This window comes from Ochotona princeps, chromosome 8 (assembly GCF_030435755.1).
Source record: "Ochotona princeps isolate mOchPri1 chromosome 8, mOchPri1.hap1, whole genome shotgun sequence".
NCBI lineage: Eukaryota > Metazoa > Chordata > Mammalia > Lagomorpha > Ochotonidae > Ochotona > Ochotona princeps.
In genome coordinates, this window is record NC_080839.1 from 53189242 (window position 1) to 53207688 (window position 18447).

The 18447-nt window shown below is 43.1% G+C and overlaps 1 protein-coding gene across 2 annotated transcripts in view; it reads left to right on the forward strand.

Moving 5' to 3' along the window:
- The first annotated feature begins 15186 nt into the window (after positions 1 to 15186).
- THUMPD2 (THUMP domain containing 2) overlaps positions 15187 to 18447 on the forward strand; it is a 40044-nt gene continuing 36783 nt past the window's right edge. For both annotated transcript variants that reach the window (XM_058668028.1, XM_058668029.1), the window contains exon 1: positions 15187 to 15502. In XM_058668028.1, the coding sequence (XP_058524011.1) occupies positions 15377 to 15502 (126 nt within the window). In that variant the 5' untranslated portion in view covers positions 15187 to 15376. The remainder of the gene's footprint in view (positions 15503 to 18447) is intronic.

Here is an 18447-nt window from a genome sequence, read left to right on the forward strand (position 1 = left end):
ATGCTCTAATTCCAACTTCTGTGCACAGTGCCACAGCCATCCAAAATAGAAAGAATGAAATAAACAGATCAGGTTTAAAAAAAAAAAAAAGATGAAAGCCAACAACTTAAGAAAAAGCATTTAAGTGTGACAATTAAATGCATAAATCTTCAATGCTAAATTAAAGGAGTATAGAGGTCTAAGTTAAATAGCTCAATGCAATTGTGAACATTTGTCAACAGATTTTTTTAAGATTTATTTATTTTTATTGCAAAGTCAGATATACAGAGATGAAGAGAGACAGAGAGGAAGATCTTCTGTCCAATGATTCACTCCCCAAGTGACCACAATGGCTGGAGCTGAGCCGATTGGATGTCAGGAGCCAGGAGCTCTTCCAGGTCTCCCACGTGAGTGCAGGGTCCCCAGGTTCTGGGCCATTCTCGACTGCTTTCCCAGGCCACAAGCAAGGAGCTGGATGGGAAGTAGGGCTGCCAGGATTAGAACCAGTGCCCATATGGGATGCTTTGTGTACAAGGTGAGGACTTTAGCCGCTTAGGCTACCACACTGGGCCCTGTCAACAGATCTTTAATAAACATTTATTGTGGCTACCTGGAGCATCTACTGTACATCCCTTGAAGGAGAAAGAGTGAATTACAGCAGATTGGAGGTTGGGCTTTGGAACTCAGGAGCACAAATCCCATGCAGCGTATTTCTGGGGGAAATCACATGACAATTCTGTGTCTCAGCAAACGATGGCTAATAGTAGCAGCCACTTGATTACAGAGTCATTGGAAAGAATAAAGGAGAGGATGCAAGGAAAAGAAACTAGTAGACTTAGTGTACAGGACATTTTCAATAGATGCCATTAAATAATATCACTGGGAAAATGGCAAAGATTTTGGAAATCAACGGAACTAGAAACAGTGTTACGTGCCATTTTCCTTTATCATCTTTTTCTGGCTGTAGCAGCTGGGCCAGCTAGACTTTGAGAGGGGCAATTACTGCTGTTCACTCTTTCTTCCTCACCCACTCATCCATTTCCACAAACAGAAATAAGAACATAAGAGGAGGAGAAAAGGGAAGGAGTTTGATATCTGTGGTAAACTGACAATGAAAAAAAGATCCAAGTTTTAGGGGCCATCTTTTGTTTAGCTTTGTGAGTATTTTCAAATAGCAACTGTTCCATAGGATAGGCAGGAATATTTTATAATCAGTGCCCTAGAAAGGAAAGTGTTCATTCAAAGGTCTTCTCTGTTAGGAAATCAATTCTATGAACAGGAAAGCAAAGAATCTTTTAACTCTAGGCATGATGCTGTGGATCCAAAAGTTCTATCTCATTCTGACCAAGAATAAAAAGATACAGAAACAGGGATATTAGGCTTCAAAAGTAATAAGACTCAACATTTAGGGGATCCATTTCTTATTAAATAATTTGAAAAAAAAAGAGCAAGGTAAAAATGAGCAAAGCTGATTATTCAAAGGTCTGGCTCAGGAAGAGCAGAACTTAGATTTCAGAATGTACAATGAACGATGCCTGGAGGAAAAGTTTAACCTCATGTGTCTTTCGATAAAGATTTGATTTCAACATTCACGCTAAAGGCATGATCATAACCTCTGTAACAAAGAAAGCTTGGGAGGGTGCGGGGTGGAGGCACATTCATCATTCGACATGAACTCTCTTATGAGGTTATGAACCCTTGTGAACTATCTTTAATTTGGAATACTACTATCAATAAAAATAGGGCTGCCTGAGTTAAGGCTGACATTGTGTCATAGATACCATGTGACTGGACACTGTCCTCCGGGATCCCTCCTTGTCTAAAGGTGTTTTTCCCCCCTTATGCTTCTTAAGTCCTTATGGAATGATTTGTTCTAATCACTCAGCAGACCTAGTACATAATTATTGAAATTGATAACTCCAATTCAGACAATAAAGTAGTCCCAGAAATAAATTTTGAAGAGTAAACTGAGGTTGTGTCATTTTTGTCACGTCACATTGATTATACTGAATCCTGTATTTTAACGAACTATAGTATTACAAGAAAAATCATTAAAACCATTTTTAAAATTCCATCGATTGATGTACCTTTTTCTTGGGTATTCAGGAAAAAAGATTCATTTTTCTGAACATATTTGTTAATTTAGGTCTAACTATGCACAAATACGTATCTGTGTTTACCTTCAAAATCACAGGAGCAAAACTAAGTAACTTGAAATTTGATGCAGATTTTCTTCTGATATTTGCCAAACAGCAAAAAAGAAAATCACATCATAAAATCTCATCTTGGGAGGCAATGCTGTGCTGATGCAATCAAATGGAATAAACAGGAAAGATTATAAAACTGTTTCCAGGGGTGATTACTCCTTTTTAAACTGGTTCCTCAGGTTGTATCTTATCACATTTCTGTTTATACTTTACCCAGGATGTAAGATTGGATGACTTGCCTCTGTTAGATGCTGAAGCCTGGATGAAATAAACAGTTTGCATTTTGTGCCATAAAACTTCAGACCAGAAGGCCCTTGTAATAACTCAAGGATGAGAACAGACCACAGATCAGTGCCAACAAACCATCTGTCATTGTCTTGCTCCTTCCAACCAGAAGACCTGAAAACACTGCCATGAAACAGCAACCTGCCCTATACCATGTCCCTTGAAGGTCCAGACCCCCAGAGACTCACATTGGTCCCCATCTTTGATGACAATCGTTGCCCTGGAGAAGACACGAGGATCCCCACACACAACTGTGGTTTGGCTGACGGTGATTGTACATCTCTGTAGCTAGTTTTACAAAATAAGTCACCCTTTAAGAAAAGGCTTTTCTCTAAAAAGACAAGCCAAGAAGTAGTCGGTGAAGCATTTTCCCCACTGAGTCCCCTACAAGAACTTTTGTCTCAGTGACAATCATTAAATGCTAGCAGTATCCGAGGCCAGAAATATAAACATCTTGATATTTCCTTACAGAGCTGTCTACCGTTGCTTCAAGAGTTAATTTTTTTATCTTTTTAAGTGCTTTACAAAGAAATCATGACTTATATAGATGATTTTTGCATCTTAAGCAATGAGGGAAAACTGGAGGAAATTTCCAAGGAATGCCCCATGCCTGTACCTCTTCTACCTCTTGACATTTATGGAGAGCAAGGTTCCTTGGAACTCACAATGCCGCTTTGACATCCACCAAGACAAGCAGAGAATCACAATGACAAAAGTGACTCTCGCCACAAGCTAGAGGAATGCCCACCACTGGTTGAATCGCTTTCCCATTCCCAAAATAGAGAAACAATGTCAAGTCCAACTAAAACACACTGAAGTCCAAGCTATCTTTAAAAAGAAATTCTACCATATCCACAACAGTGAATAAAGTGGTTTTTTTTTTTAAAAAAAGATTTGTTTAATTTAAAGAAAAGGTTTATTTATTTTTTATTGGAAAGGAAGATTTACAGAGAAGGAGAGACAGAAAGAAAGATCTTCCACCTGCTGGTTCACTCCATGACAGCCAGAGTTGAGCCAATGTGAAGTCAGGAGCACCCTCCAGGTCTCCCACGCGGGTGCAGGGTCTCAAGGCTTTAGGCTATGTTCTACTGCTTTCCCAGGCCACAAGCAGGGAGTTAGATAGGAAGTGGAGCAGCTGGCATTAGAACTGGCACCCATATGCACTCCTGGCATGTGCAAGGCGAGAATTTAGTCACTGAGCGTACAGGCCCAGCAGTGAGTAACTCTGTAAGACATGGCACCAAGCGAAACATGCACTTTGACATAGCAATAAATGGCATTTGATTCCACTTACATGAGCTATCTAAAATGGTCAAACTCATAGAAACCCAGAGGAGAGTAATGACTGCCGGGGCAAGCAGAAAATGAAGAGTTGTGAATTAGTGGACAGACGGGCTCGATTACGCAGAACAAGTTCTAGAAATCTGCTCCACAACACCATGCCTACGGTTAACAGCCCTGGTTGTGCACTGAATAATGTGTTAAGTTGGCATGTCTAATGTTAAGTGTTATTATCATAATTTTAGAGGGAAAAAGGAGGAAAAAGAGAACTGAGTTAAATCAGAAAACCAGAGTGCAGCCAGAACTATTATTAAACATGCTAAGAGAGGGAAAGTTATTAAATCTATTCCTTCTTCATGACCAGTTTGCTCAAAGCATTCAACCACCAAAGGTATCTACTAAATAGCTACTGAGTGCTCTAAACACACAAATACACACACACACGCACACACACACACCACAAGCATTGAGCAACTTCTCGTGTGCTTACCTATTTAAAAAACTTCTTTTTAAAAAGCTATCTTTAGGCCTGGCGCGATAGCGTAGTGGTTAAAGTCCTTGCCTTGAATGCGCCGAGATCCCATCTGGGTGCCGGTTCTATTCCCGGCGGCCCCACTTCCCATCCAGCTCCCTATTTCTGCCTGGGAAAGCAGTGAAGGACGGCCCAAAGCCTTGGGGCCTTGCACCCACGTGGGAGACCTGAAAGAAGCTCCTGGCTCCTGGCTTTGGATTGGCTCCTTCCTTGTGGCCACTTGGGGAGTGAACCATCAGACGGAAGATCTTCCTCTCTGTCTCTCTTCATCTCTGTATATCTTCCTTTCCAATAAAAATAAATAAATCTTCTTTAAAAAAAAAAAAAGCTATCGTCATATTCAAATTCACTATCATATCTCCATCACCTAGAATACACACTATTATAATTTTTTAAATATATTTTTGTAATTCTGCAGATTCAACTGCCTAAAACAATGCCAGCTTTTGAATTATAAAGACTATATGCCATACAATGTGAAATGAGAATATGTGATGAGAAGACATGCTCCAACCAAGGATCAATTTTTTCTCTTATCTGTGTTTAACAGATTCAAATTTCATTTGCCCTTTGCAGAACCTATACCAGCTGTATTATGCATGCAGCAATGAAACTAGTACTCAGATGATATCGTTTCATCCCCCATAATCAAATTTTTATCTAAGTATTCAGAGATCCATCAGGTGCCACAAATAAAATCTTAGGCAAAAGGCTTCCATTCCCTGCCTGACTTAGAGCTATCAAGTGCTCTCCGTCCTGCATTGTGACTCTCCTTACTGACTTCTACCTTTAAAGCATGTTTTTATCTTGGCAGATTCAATGCATCTTAAGCATGATGACAAGGATGACTCTCTTAGGTGCCTCGCCCCCAGCCAGAGTATAAATGCCACTGGAGTACTGCTGTGATTTGACTGCGGCCTCCAAAGCTCCTGGTTTGGAGATTTAATTCCCAAATACATATGTTGATGGTACTTGCAGGTGGAGCCTCTGGGGGGGTGATCATCTGTAAATGAAGTCTGAAAGGGTGGTCTCCATGGTGCTGCCCGAGAGACCTGAGCCTCCGGCTCCCTCTCACCTGCCACGTGACTGATGCCTTCTACAATGTTGTGCCTCAGCTAGAAGGTCTTCATTAGCTGTAGTCCCAAATCTTACATGCCCAGGAATACATTTATTGTCCTTATAAATTATCTAGCCTGTTATTATTCCAGCAACACATATAGGCTAAGGGAGGCATGTTTTGAAGGAGGGGAATATACGTTTTGTTTGCTAATACTTTCTACATTCTTACTCAAATTATGCCTGTTGCAGAGTTCACAATAAACAGACAAAAAATGGATGGGTTTTTGTTTTGTTTTGTTTTGTTTTATTTTGTCAGTTTATTTTCATGTTTGGAAGTTTCTTGATTCTTGTTCTTTTTTTAAAAAAATTATTTTTATTCTTGATGATGTTTATATAGTTGATCTGGGTGGGACAGGTTGAGGATTAGGGTGGGTGACAGCATTGTCTCCAAATTCCTCCTCCTGTGTCTTGGGGAAGGGCGGAGATAAGGGGAGATGCCACACCCAGCCTTCCAACTGCCTCAATACCCAGGGATGGGGAACGGCCATCTGATGCCATCCCAGGGTCCACAAAATGGAACATGGCCCGAGGGTTCTGCTTAAGTGGTTTCAATAGTTCAGTACTTCTGAAATACTGCTGATCTCACCAATCGTAGGATGAGGAACTTCTTCCAAGGTCCATTGGCTGACATAATTAACCTTACAGTCTCCATTGCCTAGATATTTGCTACCAATGCTTGGTTAGGATAGTTAATCAATTTGTTCTGCCCTCCTTCCTCTGCTGTGGTACCAGATGTCCTCTGCAGAACCCAATGAGATGCCATATCCTGCACGTGCATCTGGGCATGCCACCTACTGCTCCATTTAGTCACTGAGGAGGCCCAGTTCTGACACATGTACTCCATTGGTGGGTCCACAGATCCTGCAATCCTCCCCATGGTTGGAGTTCTGAGTCCCAGTGGTTCAGTTGAGGGGATCCCCAAAGAAATCTTGTCTGAAATGATCCCAGACTTGATTTGTGTGTGTTCTTAACAGTATAGGTTCTGGCTCAGTCCATCATCCATATCTGCCTTTGCATACACTGGTAGTTACAATTGTTGGGTCATTTCTATCTCCAGCCCCATCTCTTACGCAAATCAATGAGTACCACGGACCTGTCCAACCCTGCCACTACACACTTGGCCCTCATGTACAACAGTGGAAGCTGCAGCCTAGTTGGAGCAACCCCCAGTTACCCCCACCAGGCCTGCCCCAAGTCTGGTTCCTGTGCTTGCCTATATGTGCGGCAGACTGGTCCAGTCTGTCCCACATCCCATTCAGTTTTCATACACATCAATGGGCATGGGAGCCTAGTTCAACATAACTGACCCCACTATCCAGCCCACAAACATGCTGGTGGGTGCTACTGCCTGTCTAGCCAGGCCCTCCCCTAGCTCTGGTTGTCTTGCTTACCAGTGGGAGTTGCGGGCCATTAGAGAGGTGCCCGCAGTTTCCTACTAGGCTTACACCCAGTCTGGGATCTTGCACTCTCCAGGTGGTTCTGCAGTCTAGCTTGACAGGATTTGCCCCCAGTCCCAGCACTTGTAGCTGATGCTGTGGCAAAGCCCAACCAGCCTGTGTCTACTCTGCCCACACATGCAGTGAATACAATCGGTTAGCCCAGCATGACCCTCCTCCCAACACAGTCCACATGTAGGCCGACAGGCATTGTACCCCTCCCGATGTGATTCGCCCCCAATCCCAGTTCTCATGCTCGCTGGTGGGAGCAATGCCCTCCCACCCTCCACCGGGCTCACCCAACCCCCCTTGTCTCACATGTGCTGGTGGGTGCCTTGGCCCAGTCCAGCAGGACCTGCCTCTCATCAGCATTTGCTGGCAGGTGCTGTAACCTGGCCCTTCTCAGTCTGTCTGGATCCAGCTCATGCTGTTGGATGCTACAGCATAGCACAGTCCAGCCAGCCTCCAGTCCTAGCCCTAATGTGAACTGGCTGCTGTTGAAGCCTGAACCAGTTTATCCTACACCCCACCCTGGTTCTCAGATCTGCCAATGGGTATTATGAACTGGCCCAGCCTATCCCACCTCCAGACCTGGCCCACACATATGCTGGCATACCTGGCCTAGGCTGGGCTGCTCCCAGCCTTGGTTCTTGTGCTCACCTGAAGGAACTATGTGCTGTCAGAGGAGTTCCCCAAGATCCTCCCAGGGGCAGATCTTGGGCACATGGGTGGGTCCTTGACCCAACCTGACTTAATCCACCTTCTAACCTGGTAGGAACAGTGGCCTTGCCCAGCTGGGACACACCTATAAATGGATGTTTTAAAAATTATTTATTGAATGATGAGACAGAATAGTGATCTCCTCTCCACTGATGCACTGCCCAAAAGTCCACAACAACTGAGGTTGGACGGGATCAAAGCCAGGATCCCAGAACTCAGCTTGGTCTCCCTCAAGGATGACAGGGATCCAGTGACTGCAGCCATCACTGCTGCCTCCAATAGTCTCTATTAGTAGGAAGATGGAATCAAGAGCTGGAGCAAGGGCTCAAATCCAGGCACTCTAATGCAAAATGAAGGCGTCTCAACCTGTTCTTAACCAGAGCTGAACGCCTGCCTCAGCATAGCACGTTTTATATTATATGGTTTTTGGCACTTTAAAAAACACAATGACAAAAAAGCAGTATTGTATTGATCAGCTTTTTTGTTACTAGTAGATTAGGCAGAACAGAAGTGACTCCAGCACTCTGCTGAAGTCTTCAGACATTCCCCTCCAGGATTGTCTGGAATGCCCCTAACCTTGTCTGGGCAGAAGGTCAACACCTGCCATGATGACACTGAAGAGCTGCTGCCTTCTCCCAGCCCCTGTGCCTAAGATGTATAAAAGCCCAGTGTTGTAAATCCTGGGCAGCCATTTCCTTCACACGTTCACCCTGCCATGTGGAAGTGGTCCCAGGTTATCTCCCACCAGGCAGCTAACCGTCAGACTCTGTCCCCTGATTAATAAAACTCTTCACCTGAACTAAAAGATTCTCTCTCCATCATTCATATCAATTTCATCCTTTACTGGCAGGCTGCAGCTCTCTGTTGCTCCAAGAAACAGCTTTGCTGGTAGGCCCTGGTTACCATCACTAAATCACTTATGCATTTCCCGGTTGCTTTGTGGTCCACATGGCTGCCAATTACTGTAGTGAAACAGCAGAGACAAGACTTGTGTACAGAGAAAAGACTTGTGTAGTTCACAGCTTTGGAGGTTCAAAGACAAGATCAGGCAACCCCATTGGTCTGGTCTCTGCCAGAGCGGTAGATGTTAATGATGGAACACTCTCAGAGCATCGTAGGGAACCAGGAGGTGCAGACTGAGCCTCCCAAGTCCTAAGAGAGCAAGCTTATGAGAGCAGCTTATGAGAGTAAAAGACAGTTTCCAATTCATAAAGCCTTAGGAAGTAGGAGCAGTGAGTGTTTGGGACAACAACTTCCATCACTGCTTTGGATGCTCACACACCAAATCAGAGTGCCTTGCACAGGTCCTGGCTACTCAGCTTCCAATTCTACTTCCTTCTGATACATGTCCTGGGAAACATCACATGGTGGCTTATTCCCTGAGACCCACGTGGGCAGTTCAAATGGAGCTCTGGACTCGTGGCTTTGGCTTGGACTCTGGCTTTTATGAACATTTGGGGAGTGAGTCAATAGATGGGTCTCTTTCTCTTCAAGATTAAATGTAAATTTTTTTAAAAAAATTTAAGAATGACAAGAAAAACAATTGGGAAGAAAATTGCTTGGAAATAGCTAAGCAGTTAGCTAGCCTTTTCAGTAACCAGCTATCTTTACCTTAGAATGTAATGGCTTTACGAGCCCAGAACACTTGAACTGTTAATATTCTGGGGACACTTAGCTTCCTACGCATGCTGCATTTTGAGACACCAGGAAGACGTCTTATTGGGAAAGGCATCAGCCGACCAGATGGTCAGAATAGCAGACTTCTCAGATGACTTTGATGGGATGATCCTGTGTGATTTTTCCATTCTCTTTATAAACAGTTCAGTTTCCCACTAATGACCCTATTCATATCAGAATCTAAGACTTTTTTTTAGCCTTCGGTTCAGCAAGCTGAACAATCTCATCTCTTGATCCTTTCACATAAAATTTATTAGTCCTTTTAGTTTTTCCTGGAACTATTCGTTTGTATCCACGATAAAAATAACATTATTATAATAAATGTAACTTTAAAGACTAAATTACATAACAGTTATAAATGTTGTAACCTGTAATCAATTTGACCCATTTTTAGTCTTCAGGCTTACAACAGCTGAATTAGGATTACTCTTGTATTTAGCCAAAACTCCTCCATTTCTCCCTTTCATTTTCACCCATCAGATTTATCTTATATTAAGAATTTTCTTCACAAAACTTTCAGATTTTGCTTTGATGCTATCTTGGAAGAAACCCAACAATATGGGCCCGCCGGGGTGGCCTAGCGGCTAAAGTCCTCACCTTGAAGGAACCAGGATCCCACATGGGCGCTGGTTCTAATCCCGGCAGCTCCACTTCCCATCCAGCTCCCTGCTTGTGGCCTGGGAAAGCAGTCGAGGAAGGCCCAAAGCCTTGGGACCCTGCACCCGCGTGGGAGACCCAGAAGAGGTTCCTGGTTCCCGGCCACTGCACTCACTTGGGGAGTGAATCATCAGATGGAAGAAGTTCCTCTCTGTCTCTCCTCTTCTCTGTATATCTGACTTTGTAATTAAAAAATAAAAAATAAATCTTAAAAAAAAAAGAAACCCAACTCTAACTTGAAGAAGAAAGGCAAAGCAATTCCAAATCAATTTTTCACCTAGCACAGTTTTCAATAATGCTACATACATGACTTTTTTAAAGTAGCAACATATCGGTGTCAAAAGTATCTGAAATTCTTTGGATTAAAAATGACTTTTGGGCATTTCTTAAAATCCTGTCTTACTACTGTCTTCACCGCGTGCTCAGATAAAATTTATATTTTAGGAAATATGTCCTCCAAACTCTTCTGCTGTTCTCAGTCCACAGACAAAAGGGCCCAATGTTTTTAAGCATCCTCCACCCATTCATAATGGGAATAGTTGTTATTAAGGATTTGTAAGCCCAGCCTAAAAAGTCTAGAAAATCAATACCAAAATCTACAATGATCAGGTAATAAATTTAAATGAAGCTAGTGTAATTTGGATTTTTTTTGAAAACTAGAAGAAACAATCATCCAAAATATAAAATTGAGATGCTAGACCCAAGCCCTGATTATACGCCTCATTAATTAACCTGCTCTGAATTAGCCCAAGATTTTTTTGTCCATGTCTGTCAACAAAAAAATAATAAGCACTTAAACACGAAACATACAGATGTTTTGATTGTCCCGGGTGACAGATGAATTCAGCTGAACCCGAGTATCACCGGATTGTCATCACTTGAAATCCGCTTGCATCTCCACCTTACGGAGGTGCTGCCCCAGCATCCTTCTCTGCAAATTCCTTCTTCACAGATCCCCTCCTCCCAAACACACAGGAGCCCCTTATCTACACTGGCCTTGACTTCCCAATTTAAAGAGCCCCACTTAAATTGGGGGGTTCACTCCTTTCTCCACAGTGTACCACCTTATTTTGAGCATCACTCTGGGGCTTTCATGACCTCGGTCTGATGCAAACAGCTCTGGTTTTGCCAATTTGCTTACTTGATCACAGGTTTGGGCCACTGGAGCATAACTGGCCAGTGCCAGAAGCAAAGGTGAGCACATCGTGAACATCCTTCTTCTTAGACCCTCCTACCAATAAAGCCACCTATACGGACCTCGAAGTCCAATAATATAAAATACCTTCAGCCTTTATGGTCTATCCTAAAGGCATCTGATGAAAGCATCAAATGATTGCTTAATGCTAGTGTGCATGGGATACACTTTTATTTTGCATCTACTTATTTATCACTTTTCTGGTTAGTCCACAAGTCGATATGCATTTTAAATTTATAACATTAAGTAAATATATGAATAGCGCATTCCTTCTTATTATCTACTTATTTTTATTGGACAGCCTGATATACAGAAAGAAGGAGAGACAGAGAGAAAGATCTTCCATCCACTGATTCACCACCCCAAGAGGCTGCAATGGCTAGAGTTGTGCTGATCCAAAGCCAGGAACCAGAAGCTTCTTCTGGGTCTCCCACATGGGTACAGGGTCCCAAGGCTTTGGGCCATCTTCAACTGCTTTTCCAGGCCATAGGCAGGGAGCTGGATGGGAAGCGGGACACCGTGACATGAACTGGCACCCATATGGGATCCTGGCACATGCAAGGCAAGGTCTTTAGCTACTAGGTTACTGCACTGGGCCCGAATGGTACATTCTTAGTTACTAAATCTCAAACTTTTTTTAAAAAATAGTATTAGACAACAAGCCTGGCAGTGAAAAAGCTCCTAAGAAATTTTTCTCAAAGGTGATAAAATACATATTTTGGAACAGCACAAAATTTCTGTGAGCAGCAATTAATTATCATCCTCCAACAAACAGAAAAATAAAGAGATGAATACATAATGAATGACTTTGCTTGTTCTCTAGTCTCCTCACAACTCCGCATGCGGGCAACGGGAGAAACTGAATTAAGCCAACATTAAAATAAACTCTAGATTCTATTCTGCTAAATACTGCTTACAATAGAACATAAAATTCTATCCATACAGATAGATAAATGTTTAAAGAACATCTTTCCTTTGGTTATATTTTCAGATCATACCTGATTGAACTTAAAGGTGTTTTTTTTTTAAATTATCACTAAGAAAACATAACAAACATCTACTAAAGAAGAGTAAGACTTGAAAGAAAATGAAAAGAAATATAAAATTGTAGGTATCTTTGACAGCTCTGCACAATTCTACAGTTTTCTTTGGACTAAGAAATAGGAAAAAAAAAAGGGTTATAGCAAACCTTTATAGAAAAAATATCCCACAGCAGGTATAATCATAATGCTACAAAGAGAAAAAGGAATATTACCACAACAATCTAAGTGATGTGAAAATATTTATAAGCAATGCAAGAAGAAAATGGCTTTATCCTATTTAAGCAATATAGTTCACTCAAATAAATTGAAGAAAATTGCAGATTCAGTCATTTGTTCATTCAGCAAATGTACTGAAGAAACAATTTTCATGCATTCTTCCAACCAAGGCATTTTAAGTGCCTATCAGATAAAGATACAGTATTATGCACACAAAATATATTTAAACAAATAAAATCATGTCAAATAGCTGGGTGTTTTGAAATATGCATTAAATACATGACACACTTTACTGAATTGGCACTGGAAATTCTTGACTGTATTTGCACATCAAAATAATTTCATGCTGCATAACTAAAGTCAACATAACACATAGAAAAGAATTATCTCTACATGCAAGCATGAAGTGTGCATCTTTTGAATTCTGATGCTACATTAAAAAAATTGTGATATAAACACCAGCCAGAAAATTGTCTTAAAGATAGTATTTATGCATGCTATGCCATAATTTTCTGCAGAATTTTCTTTTTTGATTGTAAGTTCAAAAAAGTACAATTCGAGGTGATTACTGAGCATAAAAGTTATTTAAATCATCAGCAGGTGACCAATAGCTTTTTCCCAAATGATATGCAGTTGTACTCAAAACCTGATTCTTTACAAATCTTACTTTTCACAGTTATTCTGAGGGTTGTATGAACAGAAGTCTATCATACCACCACAGCACTTACAAATAAATGGGGGAAGGGACATGGGCTAACAGAAATCATAGGGACAAAAGCAAACCAAACTAGATGCCACTACCAAGAAAAAAAGTGGAGGCAGGTATCAATTGAGCTTTATGCTACACAAGATAGATGTTGACCATAACTGATCAAGCAAAGGAGCTTTATTCATTTATTTTTTAAGTGTGACTCAATTGCTCGGCACATTAGGAAATTAAAATTTGAAGAGCTTCCACCATGGTCTAGTAAGCTAAGCCTCCACCTGCAGGGCTGGCATATCATATGAACACTGGTTCATGTCCCAGCTGTTCTAATTCCAATCCAACTTCCTGCTAAAGGCCTGGGGGCCAGGGGGAGTAGAGGATGGCCCAAGGCCTTCTGAGACCCAGAAGGAGCCCCAGGCTCCTGGCTTCAGATCAGCCCAGCTCTAGCTGTTGCAGTCATTCGTGGAGTAAACCAGCAGGTGAAAGATCTCTCTCTCTCCCTCTCTCTCTCTCTCTCTCTCTCTCTCTCTCTCTTTCTCTGTCTTTCCTTCTCTCTCTGTAACTCTGCCTTTTAAATAAAAATAAGAACTAAAGGAACTGCCCACAGCAACAGAATAGGGAGACTGCTTGAAACCAATGGCCAAAGTCTCTCTGTTCCAAATTGCTTCTACTGAATTCTAGACTCCTGCATGTTGAAGATGTAATATTCAAACAGAAAATTGCAGGTAATGATGTTAAGTTCATCTATAGAGACTGGTGATTCTCTTACATAGAAACTTTCCTTAAGTGGGAAAAACACAATAACAGCATCTAAGTAGAAACAGCATCTAAGTAATTCCAGGAAATTTCTTTCAGAAAGCACAATTACGCTCTCCCTGAAGAGGCAGAACCCCACCTATTCCACCCCACCCTAAGCACTGGTGTGGAGTGGGATGGAGGTGATGAACCTCACGAGGCCGGGTTCACAGGTGAGCAAGCATGCATAACCGCCCAGCCAGAACAAGAAGAACACCTGGCATTGCAGAACACTCATGAAGGCAGGAAGACATCAGAAGAGGAAAGGGGGAAGGCAAGAATATGGCTTTGCAAGACGACAGATTCAGCTTGGCCACGGTTCTGTCCACGACAGCAGGAAGATGATCGCTCAGTGTTGGGCTGGTCGGGCCACTTTCTCAGCTGCCCTGGACAGCACTGACACCTTCAGCCATTCCTGCCTCCATCTAGTTCTCAACTCACCCATGCCCAACTGCCTGCTTGGCCTCCACACGATTTCAGATACTCGGATCCGTTGCTTCCTATCAGATGGCCCTCAACGCTTGACTCAGCTGTGATTTTTATCCAGCAAGTTTTCCTCCCGGCCTTTTTCTTTCTCCACGCTTTCACAACTTCCTCAGTTATTTAGTCAGGCCATTCTGTAGGCCCGCGTTAAGTCTAAACCCTCCCTTACTGGTCTTTGGGACCTCAGGCTCCAGCCTGGGATCTAGTGTAGGGACTTAAATGGAATGTGCAGGTACTTACCATCTTAGCTCCAAAACAGGGTGTGCCAAGTCCTCCCCAATGTGTACAGAAGTTGAGTGAGTTAGAACAACAGCCAAGAAAGAGCTTCAACTTGGAGGTTAATCTCAATATCTCTCTCTTTCTCTCTCTCTCTATCTCAAATGGAAGGATCTGAAAAATTCGGGATAGAACCTTCTGTAAGCTCACATTTCAATGTTGACACTACCGTCCCAGAAGACAACAGCAGGGAATGGAGTTTCAGGTGATTCACCTTGGCGTCCCATTGCGAAGCGCTTGCGAGATACGGCCAAAGCAAATGTGCATATGTCATTCAGGAGGCTACTTTAACACTCCTCATTTTGTGATATAGATTTTATCTTTCCCAAGTCATGTTTTCATTGACTTTTTAAAATTCGGAGCATTAAAAAAAAAAAAAGCCCTCAAAAACTGTCAGGAGGGACACTCTAATCAGATGGCACATTCATTTACAAAGTACTATGGCAGACGGGGCCTGTCCCACACAGCTAGAAGCACTTAGTGGAAGAACAGGAAGGGTGCTCCTTTGTGGGAAGGAGAAAAAGCCGAAAGGACAGGGGCGGCATGGAAGAAGTCGTTAACTAGAAATGGAGACTCCCAGGCTCCGGCCCCAGCTGTGCTGACCGAGGAGTCCATTTCCTCGGCTTGAACACTCAGACCCACGGAAGCAATCCGGCCTGGCCCTGGGCACCGCCGGCCCCAGCGCGCTGTCCCCGGGAACCGCGGGAGCGAGCCGCGCGTGCGCGCCCGAGGCCACGTGACCCGGCCGCAGGTTCGTGACCCGGCCGTCATGGCGTCTGAGGCGGCACGACCCGGGCTGTGGCCTGGCGCGGACGCTCGGTTCTTCTGCACCGCGGGCCGCGGCCTGGAGTCTTTCCTGATGCGGGAGGTGCAGGCGCGGCTGGCGGCCACGCAGGTGAGTCAGCCTCACCCGGTTCCCGTTCCCCGATGGGCGACGCCTAACCCGCGCTCCCCGCCCACGGCTGGGGCGGCCCGCCTAGGCGTCCTGCTGCTGACAAAGTTGTGCTCCGCACCTGCCCTTAGACTCAGTCTGCCAGAGTTAGTCTGCTTCAAAGTGTGCGTACAAACTTAGTCCTCAGTAGCTGCTGGACGACCAGTGCAGGTATCTGGTAGGAAAGGGGGAGCTTATTCACTGGAACAGCGCTGCCCACGGGCAGCTCCCACCCAGGAGTTTCCAGGGAGCCGGGTAGCAAGGGGCTGACAGGGGCTCCTGAGTCTTAAAAATACACCTGCCGTTTGCAGTTTAGTTCCAAGAATTTAATAGTGTTAATGCAGCAAGACTGTGTAATAGCGATTGCTGATGATTGCTAAGCACTTAACATGCGTCACACATAGTTCCTGATCGATACTGTATTTACTTAAATGTTTGCAACACACCCAGGAGAGAGATGTTGTGCATTTAGCAGGTGAGGACAGTGGCGCTTGGGGAAACCTGCTGTTTTATTTCAGTTATGCCTCTAGAAAATGGCAGAGCTGGGATTTGAACCCAAGCTGCCTGTCACCGTATATGAATATATCATCACGCTCAGCCCAGGCCGGCTTTGTGGTCACTGCCATATAGGATGCGTAACGTGAAAAACGGGGTCCTTGACCCAATCTGGATATATAGGTTTATTAGTATAAAGAAAGACCCTCTTTGCTTATTTTTCATCTTCAAAAATACATGGCAGATTTGGGAAGCTTTAACAGCAAGAAATTCTTGCTTAAATAAACTTGTGGGAGCTAGCGAGGTGGCATAGCCAGGTTAAGCTGCCACCTGTAACACTGGCAGCCCTTATTTGAATGCCAGTTGGAGTGCTGTCACCTTTCCTATCACTTCCCTGCTAACATGTCTAGAAGAACCACAGAACAAGTGCCTGGGCCCTTCCCAGCCACCTGAGGCCCGGATGGAATTCCAAGCTCCTGCCTGGAATTGCCACTGTTTGGGAACCAGCCAAGAGAAGACCATCTTCTCTGTTTCTCTCTCTTGGTTTTATCACTCTTTCAAATAACTAAATAAATCTCTAAAAAATAAATATGTAGTTTTGGGTAAATCCCCAAAATTTCTGAGCTCCACTTTCCTTAGTTGTAAACTAAACTGCTAGTACTTACTTTAAAAGATAATACAGTTCTTGAAATAAAAATAAATTATATAGAGATACTTAAAATCCTGCTTGCAATGACAAGAGAGCTTACCAGAAACCTCGATTCGCTGCCAAAAATGAATAGTCTGTAATCTGACTTTACAAAACACATTCATTCAGAAATTATTGTTTACTTTTTAGGAAGTAATCACTCCAATCTTATCAGTCTTTTTTCTTTTTAATTTTTTTTTCCAATTTTCGAGAACACAGAATCTCAGGAGAGCGTGTTCAAAATTCAGTACCTCCCCACATCGTTTTCTTTAGTTTCCTTTGGGTTAGCTGAGAAGTCCAAGGGTTTGCTTTTCCAAGTGGAATTACGTCCCCAGATCACCCCGCCCCCCCAAACATATACACTGTGACGTGCATGTCTTCCAGCACGCATTTTCCAATAGAAAACCCGCTGTGCATCGCTTTAGCTTTTTCATCATGGAGTTTGGTCAGCAGTGTGCTGGAGCCTTCGTACTCATCAACAGCTCCCGCGGAGATGAACCCGTGGCGCAGTCACTTTAGATGGAATTACTTGCTTTTACCCCTCCAATAGAAGGAGTCTTTTTTTTAGAAAAAACGCATACATGTTCACATAGCGTTGTGTTTGAGTGTGACTAGTTTTAGGCAGTAAACTGATAAAAGGGGGGACAGGTACCATCATAAACACCAAATTCCTGTCTGTCTGATGCTTTAAGATATAATTACTGTCTTCACCAAGGACAAGCCAATTGGTGCTGGCACATACGTGAGACTTCGATTTTTACAGGCTCATGTAAACCAGTAAACTACTGATGACCTGCCTGTCACTTGTGGGAGGAATGCAGGCCTTAGAACTATGCTGCTGGTTTTGTATTGAGATTGCATTTGGTATCTTCGTGTATCCATACACATTGTTCTTCGATTTGACACCTAAATAAGTTAAAACCTTTTAAGACCTCTTATTGCTTGGTCCTGTTCTTAGTGGAAATTTCCTATGCTGGATTACCCCTCCCACCCCCAGAGAGAAAGGTGATTAACTACTATGAATGAATGTCAAAAATCGCTGACTATAGAAGACTAAAATCAATGATCATGGTATTTGTATCATTTTACTGGTTTAGGACTTGAATTTTAAAGCCAGATGTTTTCAGTCAAATATTTAATATCTATTAAATTAATCTAACGTTTACTTTTGAAAACGTTGCTTTTGGAGTTCTAGGCATTTTTAGGTCTATGTTTGGGAAAAGATCACTTATGTAAAGCAGAAATAAGGAAATTCTAGAAACCAGAAGTTCTTGTTTTGATGACTTCACTGCCCCGCTTCAGTATTGGTTCTTTTTTTTTTTTAAAAGATTTATTTTTATTACAAAGTCAGATATACAGAGCAGGAGAGACAGAGAGGAAGAACTTCCGTCCGATGATCCACTCCCCAAGTGAGCCGCAACGGGCTGGTGCTGTGCCAGCAGTATTGGTTCTTAAACATTCCTTGCCTGCCCTGCATCCTCTGGAATGTCATTGTGTGTTCCTCCATCTGTCCTGATGCACTGCACTGCTGGAGCCCGAGCTACTTAGGTTTTTTTTTTTTTTAAAGATTTATTCATTTTTATTACAGCCAGATATACACAGAGGAGGAGAGACAGAGAGAAAGATCTTCCGTCCGATGATTCACTCCCCAAGTGAGCCGCAACGGGCCGATGCGCGCCGATCCGAAGCCGGGAACCAGGAACATCCTCCGGGTCTCCCACGCGGG